The sequence below is a fragment of the Barbatula barbatula genome (assembly GCF_947034865.1).
Source record: "Barbatula barbatula genome assembly, chromosome: 5".
Taxonomy (NCBI): domain Eukaryota; kingdom Metazoa; phylum Chordata; class Actinopteri; order Cypriniformes; family Nemacheilidae; genus Barbatula; species Barbatula barbatula.
Window position 1 is genome coordinate 15,880,582 of NC_136769.1, and position 12,596 is coordinate 15,893,177.

A 12,596-nucleotide genomic window follows, 5' to 3' on the forward strand; every position below is an offset into this window, starting at 1 on the left:
TTCATCCTCATTTCAGTGGTCCTCTCTTGAAGTCGATTTGTGATCTGTTATATTATAACCTGTTTGATTCCATGACCAGTAATACACTGCTTGACACATAGTGAAACAGAAACAATGTTTTACATTTAACGTCATTTAAATGGTGGACAACGTAAATTTGCCAACTGTAAACTGGATTGTATCAGCAAAAAAAGGCAAATGCTTTTTTCTGCTTCCGATCTTTTGTTCTTTGAGCTACAAACCAAGACACAAAAGCATTTTCATTTGCGTATTTGACTGCATTTTTATCCAAAGCAATTTATAGTTCATTGAAGGATTAGGGATCGGATGACACCGGCCCATTTTAAACCCTGTCCCCCTCACTATGTGTGCCCTGGAGCCGACTCTGTTAATACATCAATATAAATCTCTTTGCTGAAACAAATTCTGCCTCCAGTACTAATAAACTTACAATAACCACTACATTAGTCACACAGATGTGCAATGAAACTTTATTCAATACAAAATACATAAATAGAGCATCTGTATGTAAGTAAGTGGCAGAAAATATTTGTACACATAGAAATACATTTATATATGCAGACAAAAAAAAGCTGCAGTGAACAAAAAACAGAACAGGGCAGCTAACCGTCAACTGAAAATCGCTATTCACCTCTAGCAATCCCTTTAGTGATATTCACAAGAAACTTGATTACTATAATAAAACAAGAATATTTATTTCCTTGGCTAAATATTTATTTTCCCTGTCCAAGTTCGACAAATATTCAGAATTCAAAATAACTAAACAGTCCATACACAGGACCATAACTTTTGTTTTTAAAAGAGCACAATCTGTGATTGATGACTTATTTTGAGGCTAACGTGCATGAAAATTAAAATCCATGTGTGGTCGCCAAATCCAACCATGGCCGTATTAATAATACAAACTTGCCAATCCAAGCAATATCAGATTATGCTTTTAACTAAAACCGTTGAGATCAACGCAGATTCTAACTGCTTCAGGACAACTGCGGCCAGTATTCTGTATCCATATGTGGTCGTTCCAGACAGTATAAAGGCATTAAAGCATATATTATCATTCCAACAATTCATTTATCAAAGAACATTCCACAAAGATATGTGCAATTTACTATCCCATCAGCATTGGCAGAGTCAACATCCCAAAGGTCAAGGACTAAAACAGATGCTGATGGAATGAAACATTCAAAGGCAACGAATAAATTTGGTGTGAGTGGCACCAATTCTTATTTCTTTAGATGAAACATAGACCTAGTGACTAGAGTTTGTGCTTTTTGTGGGAGTGGGAGTCAATACACGTGATATGAATCTACTGAATAACATAGGAGGTGTTGCTCAAACGAATGAAATAAATAGTAACCCAAGCAAAGTCTAATTCAGAAAATGTCAACAGACATGACAATTCACAACACAAAAACTACCTAGGCTCTCCCTCGGAACATGTATGTTCTTCTTAAAACCATCCCTTAATAAATACAGCATTTTTATCTCAAAAGGTAACACATAAGTGCTGTATCTTTAAACCTATGCCTCAATATAAAATTCAATATTGCTTAAATTAGAAAATATAACATGAGCGTTTTAAAGAGAGTGTTGGAGTACACATCAATAACAGGTGTTGTGAATGTTGGTGTTTTTGTAAAAACTAATGCTCGTGTACTGTGTTCAGACAGACTATGTGGTGCAGGGCTAATTTATGCAAGTGCAGTTTTGAATGCGCTCCAGGCGTGGAAACAGCGGGTAAAACAGTGAGGCTCATTGCCTTTGCGCACCAGGCGCAGCTTCCTAGGATGCTCCGCATCCTTGGACCTCATGTGTTGAATATAGACCTGATTCAAGAGAAAACCACATTAAGCACAAACTGGAAAGCCCAGAGGGCACATGTATATGTACTAAGATCAAATACCACAGGTGCTGGCGTTCAGTAAAATTAAATGGTCCCTCAATCTGACACTTACCTGACAAGCCTTCAAGCTTAGCTTAATCTCCACTTGGCTTGTCTGAGTACCAACCCACATGTAAACCTGCAGAGGAAGCAAGAGAAACAAACCCTCAGCAATACATTTTTACACTAAAATAATGAGATTGGCTGAAGGCATCAAGCTCTACCTCTTTTCCATTGTCCAAAAGCATGATGTCATCATCAGCCAGGTCATCCTGACAAAAATCTGAGCACTTCTCTGATACAGCAAAGTAACCCTTCTCATTAGAGCACCTGAGATGTAAAAACAAAATATTCATGATCATCTCATACAAATACAGTAAATGTTAATGCTCTTTCTTTGTTTAAATAAAATGTTTACCTAAACAGTCTAGCATATTTCATGTACTCTGCATCTTCATCGAATGGCTTCTGAGAGCCGATGCCAACCCAGAAGAAATTTTCTGGCTCCTCTCCTTCATTTATCACCTAAAGAAAAGTGTAAAAGATTAAAAATCTTTACTTTCACTTACAGACTAGCTCATGTGATTACATTTCGATAGACAATATGTACCTGTTTACTGTACGAGTCATCAAACATTGTGTTCATGATGTCTTCTGCTAGTTTAGCTTCATCTGGGTCTGCGGCTCTTCCAACCCAAGTGTACACTATTCCCTGGTTGTCTGTACTTTCAAATGGAACCTAAACAGAACATTTAAAGAACATTTAGTTCATCCAAAAATTGCCATTGTACTAAATTATGGCAACACTTCAGTAAAGGGGGAAATTCTCACTATTTCTAGTTGTTATTAGCATGCCTGTTATTGGAATATTGTCTGTTTATTAGTACTTATAAAACACATATTCTGCATGACCATATTATAATGTTTTTTTAATAGCGACAATTCCTCCCTCTGCTGAAGTGTGTCCTAAATTATTTAATAAATTACCAAAGGAAAACAAACTAGATATCTCTTGAAAGATGATATTGGACAGTTTCACAAGATTTGGGACCCTTTCATTTGTTATATTGATGAGAACTGTATTACATAATGCAACGTTCTGAAACTGAATGGATGTGTTGTGTTGTACTGTAGTGTATTGTCACTGTATTGTATATCAACAGGCTGGGACAAGGGGTGGGTTTTATTTAGTGTATTTAATAATTTTTTATCTATTTATTTTGTATTGTTTTGTGTTGTAATTCATGTTTCAATTTCTTCTTGAATTTGTTTATTTGTGCGTGTAAGAAAATGATTCCTCTATCTGTAATCATTCTGTGATCTCTTAAGGTTGAATAAAAACTTATTTGACAAAAACAATTACCAAAGGAAAGAGTTTCAAACAATGAGGGAAGTAAACAGTGACTGAAAGCTGACAAACTATTCCAAATATTAATGTGTCATTGTTTTGCTTCGTAGCATATATGGCATTATAGCATTCACCTTCAATATAAAGCAGAATTCAGAGTTGAGGTTACTGGAATCTGTGGCTATTTGAATAGTCCTAAAACAACACAGAGATACATGGCACAAAGTTACAAATTGTTCATCCTGTCTGCTCTATACAAGCTGAACAGATGTTGCCTTCATATGGTATATACCTGGTACACAGAGCACTTCCATTTGTCCTGATGTGGTATAAGCTTGGTTGCACACAGTCCACTTTAAGCTTCCTTTTGCCTTTGTGAATGATGAACTTTCTCTTGAAATGTGACAAGAACTTGAGATTCTCCTGCTGCTGGGTCATTCTCACAACCTGAAACGTACACAAAATAAAAACAATCTCTAATGAATTTCAGCTGCACTATGCTTGGAAGACATAACAAAAGTCCAGTCATGTTATGACTTGTGTAAAACACAGATATATATCGTGTTACACAAAACTGACAGCAACACTCATTACAATGCAGATAAACACATTACCTCCAGTTTCCCTGGAAACAAGCTTTCAAACTTCTTCTGCAGGCTGAAAGTGAAAGTCAGCCAGCCCATGTTGGAGGCCTCACGGCCCTGCCAGAAGTAAACCACACACTGGAAGTCTTCTTCAGGCTGTTTGTCCTCATCCTCTCCCTTCTCTTTGTCTTTCTCTTGATCATTCTCATATTCCACAGGCACCCAGTACCTGAAAGAGATAAAATCCTTTAATTAAACCTATAGACTTATATAACTTGCATAAGAAAAATGATCTTATATTAAGGATTTTGCAGCAGGCTTTTAGCACCAACCTGCAGAGAAATACATAGCAGTCCTTAGTGTGGAAGTGACCAAACTCCTCCTCTGGCAAACGAGCAAACTTCTTTCCCTCTAGAACAAATCCCTCCATGCCGTCCAAGTCCTCATTCCACTCCTCCATCATTTGCTCAGCCTGTCATGAAACATAACAAACACCAAAGACAACTTTAGACCAATCCAAGGAATTAGCATCAGTTTAAATCCATACGTTGAACCAGTCAAAGATCAGACACAACAATAAAAACCTACTTAATGCTACACATTACAGGTATTTGTGCAGTAAGTGAAAATATAAACACAATCCCACCTCTGTGAGAGGCATGGGTGGCTGCCTGGGCAGGAAGAGAGCTGTTAGATCAGCTTTCATCTGGTCCTTCTGCTCTACATCCTTCACTACTTTTCCAGACAAGCCAGTGCCCTGCTTCACGCTCTCTGCGTTCCTGGTGTAGTCCACCTTCAACACGTCATCCCAATTCTTGAACTTGGATTTAAAGACCTGTTGAGCAGTAACATCGATGTGTGGCATTGCAGAGGGGAACACTGTATAATTCGAAAGGCTGATTGAAAAAGGAGATCTGTAAATTGTACCTGGTACTCTGTGCCCTCCAGATTACGAATGACCACAGCATGCTTTGGTCGATGGAGCATACTGCACACCTCCTGGCCCAGCTTCAACGCTGCTGCCCTCACCAGGCGTGGAGATTTGCGGCCGATCCAGATGAATACATCAGACCAGCAATCTAAGATGAAGACACCTTTAGTGTCCAAAAGACCTTGAACCTAAAACACAAAGACAGTTCAAAAGTAAGACAAGTCTTACACTAAATATGTATGTAAATAACATGAAACTTGCATTACCAGTCTATGCTCTGGAACCACATCTAGTTTGATTTTATCCTTATGCTCCACAGAAAGTTTGTAGTTGATTTGAGGAAGTTCAAGATATCCCAAGCCTAAGCCAACCTAACAGACCAAAAAAGGTACAAAATATTTAACACAGTGGTGATTTCAGAAGAAATAGCAGCGTAAAACAAAACAGAGACTATTTCCTGACCTTATACAGCTTGGGACGGATAGGAGTAAAGTCATCTGGAACATGTTTTTTGATTTCCTCTGGCTGGCCCCCAAGAATCTCCCAGAACTCAGGAGGTTCTTGATTATGAATCAACGTAGAAATCTCTGCTTTACCTTTTCGCTCGTTTTTGTTGATCTTTTCAGCAAATAATCTGAAAAAACCATTACAAATTTGAACAACAGGAACGGGAAACAAAACATGGTGCTTTGTCGTTTGCACGCTACCTTGCTTTTGTGGTACCACCCAGCGTTGCATTTCCTCCTCTCCAAACAAATATTTCAAGGCCATTGTCCAGTAAGAAGACAAATCTGGCAAGAGAAAAAGAAACAAATGTCATGTCACCACTCCCCCAAAAATGTGATGATAAAAAAACAAGTGCACCTAAAACTCACCGGGGATCAAGTGAGGACGCCTTCACGGGCACCGATTCTAATTTGATGTTCTTTTTCCCATACACCCTGTACAACCTGTCAAAAATACACACAAAAACAGGATAAGTGCGAGTCATGGATAAACTGGAGAGATTGTCCTGGTTGTTGTTTTTGGTGGGGCACCTGGTTGAGTATTGTGTGTCCTCTACTGTGTAAAATCCACCAGCAGTTCCACCCTCAATGTAAGAGATCGCATTGTCGAACACCTAAAATGACAAAAATAGTTTACAAAATCCGCTAACGCAGCGTGACATCATTCATGTGTTTCATTGACCTTGTGTTTGTTTTACTGACCGCAGTGAATTCTTCACTCTCGTCTCCCATCTCCTCTCTGATAGTCCTGCACTCAGCGCCCAAATAATTACGAAGGTTGACAGCATGGATTGCCGAGCTGGCTTTCTTATCAAGTGTGGCTTGCTGGCCAATCCAGTAAAAGATCTGCCAGTTCAGGGCTCCGTTATCATCTAAGAAAGTCTGTATAAAACGGAGAAGCAACAATATTACAACAACAATTTAATTTAACTACAATATATTCAAGACATAGCAAAAAAAGTAGGAAATACATAGATAAGCATTAGCCATAACCACAATAATTCAAAGGACTTACTCTGAGAATAATGTAACAGTCAGCCTCATAGAACTTTCCGTGGAAGGCTTCGTCCACCTGCATGGGCACAAAGTTCTCTATCTGCCAGATTGTGACCCCAGGTATTTGCCCCACGTCCTCCAAGAAGAACTCTGAGTAGTCGAGTTGAGGTTTCTCCAGGTTCTTGTCCCAGCGCTTTACTTTTAGGTCAGAGTATTTCAAGTCACCATTCTCCTACAAGACGATGATCTAATGTTAGTTTCACTGCAGCAGATGAATGTGAATGCTGCAGTATTTACAAAGCTTCATCATCATGTTTTCTCACCTCAATAGATTTGTTCTTTTCCTGAGCCACATCTGACATTCCTTTCAGCACCTGTTTAGCCTGGTCATCCTGAGCCGAGTCTTTCCTCCTCCTTAGCCTCATTTTCCTGGCCATATGATCTTTTGGGCTATTTCCTGTGTGACACAGCATTCCAAATGTTTCTAACATGCTGTGATAACTCATAATGACAATAAGTTTAGCTTTAAACTAGCAAAGCCTTATATTCTACCTCCCCCAGCTGCTGCCACAGTGGCTGGGGATGCACCCGCCAATCGTAGTTGGTTCTGCAAAGAAAAGTCTATGTTGTACCACTCAGCTGTTCTGTCCACCGGCTTAGGCGGCATGACTAGATTGGGATTCTCACGAACATCCAAAACCTAAGGGCATAATGTCACAGCATTACGAATCAATTTAATAGCCGAGCAACCAATAAAGGCTCATGTTGCATTTCATTACACTTAATGTGAACATATGACCTTCATAAAGGTTACAGCAAGCAATTATTTTGCTCTTCGGTAACGCAAAGTAAACACATAACTGCCTGGTGCATGTAATATAGTCAACCATGAAAGCTTATAATGCTTACATATGCACTTCTTACCTCCAAATCAGTCAAGAAATGAATGGCCTCTGGTAAAGTTACAAGACGATTCTTGTTCAAGACCAGTTTCTTCAACTTCCCACACCTGGAAAGCATTATGATAATGTATCAAAGTTGTCCATTTGTTAAAAGCCAAAACAAGCATCAGTGTCGATTCGCACCTGCAAAGTCCCTCTGGAACGAGCTCCAAATTATTATTTGCTGCCATGAATTCCACTAGGTTGGATAGTTTTCCCACACCAGATGGAAGCCCATCAAAATCAATTTTGTTTGAGTTCACATACAGCTTTTTCAGCTTGGACAGCTTGCAAATAGCAGACTAGACATCCCAGCAAAAGAAGAGACAAGGTTAGCTAACCAAAATCATAATTGTACGATAAATGACAGTTCAATTAATGCTATGTCATAGAAACTTGGGAGTTACTAGTTCTCGAATGTTCTTGTTTATTTTTTTAAATGGGGACCTACTGGCAGGGATGTGAGTTGGTTCCTCGAAAGGTTGAGAGTCTCAAGCTTGGTCCACTGATCTATACACAGAGACAGTTCTGATATCTGATTGCTGCTCAGATTGAGTCGTTTTAGATTAGCCAGGGAATACAAGCATTCTGGTACTCGACTCAGATCATTGCAGGACAGGTCCACATCTACACAAAAACATACACAATGATTGTGATTAAACTTATAATTTTAGATACTGATGATAGAACAGAAACAGCAAACAAGTACCTGCTAAATTGGTAAGTCCCTCTAGACTGGTTGGCATATTACTTTGAGTACGTTGTGTGTTCCTTAAATGAAGGGTTTGAAGGGCCACCATAGCAGGTAGTTGCCTGTTACAACAAAGCACACAATCAATAGAAGCCAGGTCTTATCAGACACAATGATGTCATCTGTGCAGAAAGTATGCCACCCTACAGAAAGCAAGATGGCTAACAGTTGCAGAGATACAAATCACAAAACTACATATGTTACCTGAGCTGTGCATGCATAAGTGGATTATTATTGAGTATCAGGGTCTGCAAATGGACCAAGCGTCTCATCTGAGGGGGCAAACTGTCCAAATTATTGTCACTCAGGTCCAGGTAGAGCAGATCAGTCAGATTAATGAAAAGCTGATTTGGTATGTTATCAACGCTGCGGGAAAGAGCAAACATAAGAGATATTGGGATACATTTCACAGCTTGGACATTAATGAGGCCACAGAGACAATTTTTGTGTGGACAATGTGTTGGAAAAAAGTGTCTATAAGTGACTATTTATCCAAATAATAGCCCATGAATCACAAAGGAGATTCAAAACTGTATTAATAGGAAAAGACAAGCCTTTTGTGAACATGATCGAGTGGGGATGAGATTCATACAGAAGGAATTCAATTGTCTTTTGCGAGGAAAAGACAGAAAGAGATTTTAGAATAAAATCATGGGACACCACGAAAGTCATGACTTATATGAACACAGGCTGTAATCGTCTTATCACCAATGAAGACCTGAGGAAAGCAAATGAATAAAATGACTTATCTCAGGTTTGACACATTGTACCAGAGTGACGTTTTTGAGTCAATTGTAATAGAGGACACATCTGATAGGGTTATTGTGGATCCGCAAAAAGTGTGTTTTAATCTTCTAAAATCAGGTTTGAGAGAAAACAATAAAAATAGGCCAGTAGCCTTGACATCCTGTGTGAAGAAAGGTTTTGAGAGGTATATGGTGTTCGTTTTAAAAACAGAAGTTTGCTTTGCTTTGCTTGATCCATTACAATTTGCACACAGGCAGGGTCACAGTACAGCAGATGCTGTTAACACTATCACTTATTTTATTACTGAACACTTAGAAAATCCAAAAGTTTTGCATGGTTATTATTTGTTGACTTTAGTTCGGCTTTTAATACGATTGTGCCCCATCATTTAATTCAGAAATTGAAGATGTTTTATGTGAATCATAAGTGGTTCTTTTCATTCTTGACTTTCGGACTCAACAGGTTAGAGTCATTCATAGTTAGTCTCCTGTATGAGAACACTGATTTGCCAGTGTTCTCAGCAGAGGTATCACGGTTTGCAGAGTGGTGTGATTTAAATCACCTTGTTTTAAATGCAAAAAAAGACTGAGATGATTTTTTTATCCAAGATCAATAGGGGATCACAAGTTCTTATTCGTGGAACATCAATTAAGTGAGTGTGTTCTCACAAGTACTTTGGTATTTATATGGATCACACAGTTAGTTGGTCGACTCACGTGGATACAATTTGTCCTAGTGTGCATCAAAGATTGTATTTCTGTGTTGATTAAGGCTTTATGGAGTGGACCAGAAAATCATGTGGTTGTTTTATCAGGCGGTTATAGGGAGTATAATTAGATATGGTATTACAGTTTGGTAACCTTACAGTTCAGATCAAAAGTAAGCTGGTACACCAATTGATAATTTCATATTTTGATTAAAAGAGTGTTGCCATTTATTTTTTGTATTGTTTCATTTATTGTTTATGTCTTTTTAAAGCTTTTGTCAATGTAAACACCTGGAGTCCAACACAAATTTCACCCTGGGGGACGATAAAGTGTATTTAAATTTCCCCAACCAAAATGCCAGAGTTAAATTTAGGCAAATACTGTATTTTCATGATCAGTCATTTGTGGTCCAATACCCCAGTACATATGTCCACCATTACTCTCAACACAAATATAGTAAGACATAGACAATACCTATTGTGACTGAGGTTTAAGACCAACATGTTCCTGGAGTTTTCCAATTCCCTTGGAATCTCAGTGAGTTGGTTATAGCTCAGATCCTAAAGGGAGGGAACATTTTATAAACAAGTCTTTTTTGCCATCTCAACAGAACATTAAAAGGAAACAAATAAGACAGACTGTCTAGTTTTAAAATAATTTTTGCTAGCAAATTTGCACTTAACTGACATGTTTATGCTATCATCCCAAGTGAGAGATAAACAATAAAGCATTGAATAGAGAGGAATAGTAAATCTCCACATACCAGCACAGACAGATCATCCAGCTGAAAAATATCATCAGGAACTCCGGAGTTCTTCAAATTGTTTGCTCTGGCCACCAAGGCCTATGCGAAAATGTAAAAATTAAATGTATGATTATAAGAGAACTAGAAATATTTACAATAAAATAAAAGTAAAATTGTTGAAATAAACTTGTCAACAAATGTAAATAGGTACATAAATATTTAGCTAAATTAAGTGCTGTATTTCGCAACACTGTTTACCCTTAGGTTGGGAAGACTCGACAGCTCTCCATGCAGCGTTGTGAGGCTGTTGTGACTCACTGACAAATGTTCCTGGTTTTAGATATGGGACCCCAGATGGAACATTAGTACAATGACAATGCTGCGTTGCAAAATATTACTCAAATGTTATAATGCAGAGGAAAGATTTCATCACCAGTTTCTGTAGGGAGGCCAGTTCCTCTGGAAGATAGCAAAGACCCGTTCTGTTTAGTTTCAGCCATCGCAAGCTGGTCATAGACTTGACATGCTCAGGAAAATAGCCCCCCTATTAGAACAGAGATAAAACTCAAGCATTACTGCCAGAAATCAACAACAATGTGTTTCAAACACATTTAAGTAATTCCAAACAACACAAGTTTTTTGTAAAACATTTCACAACAGAGATCTTAGAAGTCAGTATTTGGTGGTTTAAATGCCCATATGAGGCACTCCTTTAAAGAATTTTAAATGACAGAATTGACACATTCATAACAGACTAAAGAAACATACTTTTGTGTGCATTTATGAGAATGAAACAAGCAAAATATATATTTTATGTCATATGAAAAGGTCAATATTCTCTATTAATTAGATTTTATTGTTTCTCGGTTATGCATTATAATTCACAGACGTATGTTCTCCTATTTTGTCACATCCATAACACGTTTATTTCCCACGTGTACTATAAAAACGTGTTAGACGGTAGACATGGGCCGGTTAACGGTTCCAAGGTTTAAAAAAAGTCAAAAATGTTCAGCGATACCGTTTCTAAGGTACGAGCAACACTGTATGTTTACATCAAATGAAATGATCATTAAATCATGTAATTCAATGTTTGATGTTTACATTAAATATGCATAACATATATATAATATAAATATGTTTTCTGAAAGAATATTGTAATTATACAGCTATATTTTGACCTGACAAGCATGTTCTGTGTTGCTTAAAAATATTGTATTGTGTCCATCTAAAAGGTTATTGTTTGTATATAAAGACATTCGTAAAGAACACACTTTAGATCCGCAACCGCAATACCGTGGTATTTTGATTAAGGCTGTCATACCGTCAAAATATCATACCGGACCATGCAGGTTAGACACCTCTCCCATTGCTTAGGAAAATATTAATAATTAATACATTCTTGAGAACTGCTCATTTATTCATGTATAAAACACACGTTTATATAAAATAATGTAAAGAGAGTATCTGCAGTCGCGACATTTCCCCAAAACTCCTACTTTAGTCATGAATCTGATCTATACCGGTACAGTGATGTCATCTCGTCTGAGATTATAGGGTGTGCTTGCTATGACAACAAGATGAGGGTGAGCTAGATCCACACAAGAGCAAGCATGAGTCGATCTGACCGTACTGGGTTTATATAAGAAAAGCCAGAGACTCAGATAGGATCAACACAAATGTATTCAAGTCAACTGACATACTTGTCACTTGTGGTTTAGCAGAGAATTTTGGTTACACTCATACAAGGAACTCATATAAACGCTTTAGTGAACTACTCCATGCTTCAAAACACTAAAGCTGAAATACGACTAACAAGTTAATGAATTGCGAACTTTCTAATTGAGACACCTTCATAACAAATAACATGCTTTTGAGAGGCACTTCTAGCATCGCAGTTCGTTTATTGATATCTAAGCATCAACGACACAGCTAACGTTAACAGCACGCAAACGTCTGCTTTCCTCAACCCGTCACGTCGCTTGATCGACCGCACCACATTTTGACACCTCGAGAGCTAACGCCCAGTGTGTTCCCCTGAGCTAACCAGCTAGCACTGTTAGCTTCTCTCAGCCTCTTCCGAAAAACAAACCTTCCGTCATCTATACTTCCTCGCTCGAGTGCTTATCAACAAGTTACTGACATTATTCCGTAGACATAGTTGGTTTAAAATATAGGGATTACCTTAAAGTCATTCCCACTCAAGTCTACCCCTCTGATAAAGGGAAGAACTCCGGTCGCGGCCATGTCTAATTCAGGATTTAACAGCAGCGGTAGCGGCCTATTTCTGTTCGGGGCACAGCAGCGGCTGGCAAAACACACACCCCGCCCTCTTTCAGATGGTACAGCCCACTGTTCCACCACTGAGCCAACCTCCCCTGAAGGTACAGTAGTACAGCCTACTGATCTATCACACACCTCCATTACGTTTTTATTG

General features: G+C 38.3%; 1 protein-coding gene across 1 annotated transcript; it reads right to left on the bottom strand.

The window, feature by feature from the left end:
- Positions 1 to 475: 475 nt before the first annotated feature.
- On the bottom strand, positions 476 to 12,531 carry flii (FLII actin remodeling protein). Its single transcript, XM_079457137.1, has 30 exons — positions 12,344 to 12,531; positions 10,593 to 10,703; positions 10,418 to 10,489; positions 10,178 to 10,258; positions 9,889 to 9,974; positions 8,165 to 8,326; positions 7,919 to 8,022; positions 7,661 to 7,836; positions 7,354 to 7,511; positions 7,193 to 7,277; positions 6,821 to 6,968; positions 6,592 to 6,725; positions 6,288 to 6,500; positions 5,975 to 6,154; positions 5,804 to 5,886; positions 5,642 to 5,716; positions 5,474 to 5,557; positions 5,229 to 5,400; positions 5,033 to 5,137; positions 4,763 to 4,954; positions 4,482 to 4,670; positions 4,168 to 4,307; positions 3,866 to 4,064; positions 3,544 to 3,698; positions 3,386 to 3,446; positions 2,514 to 2,642; positions 2,322 to 2,428; positions 2,128 to 2,233; positions 1,977 to 2,042; positions 476 to 1,847 (listed from the first exon to the last, which is right to left on the bottom strand). Exons 1-30 carry the CDS (start codon positions 12,404 to 12,406, stop codon positions 1,713 to 1,715), a joined length of 3,771 nt encoding a protein of 1,256 aa, XP_079313263.1. The 5' UTR covers positions 12,407 to 12,531; the 3' UTR covers positions 476 to 1,712.
- Between the last annotated feature and the right edge of the window lie 65 nt (positions 12,532 to 12,596).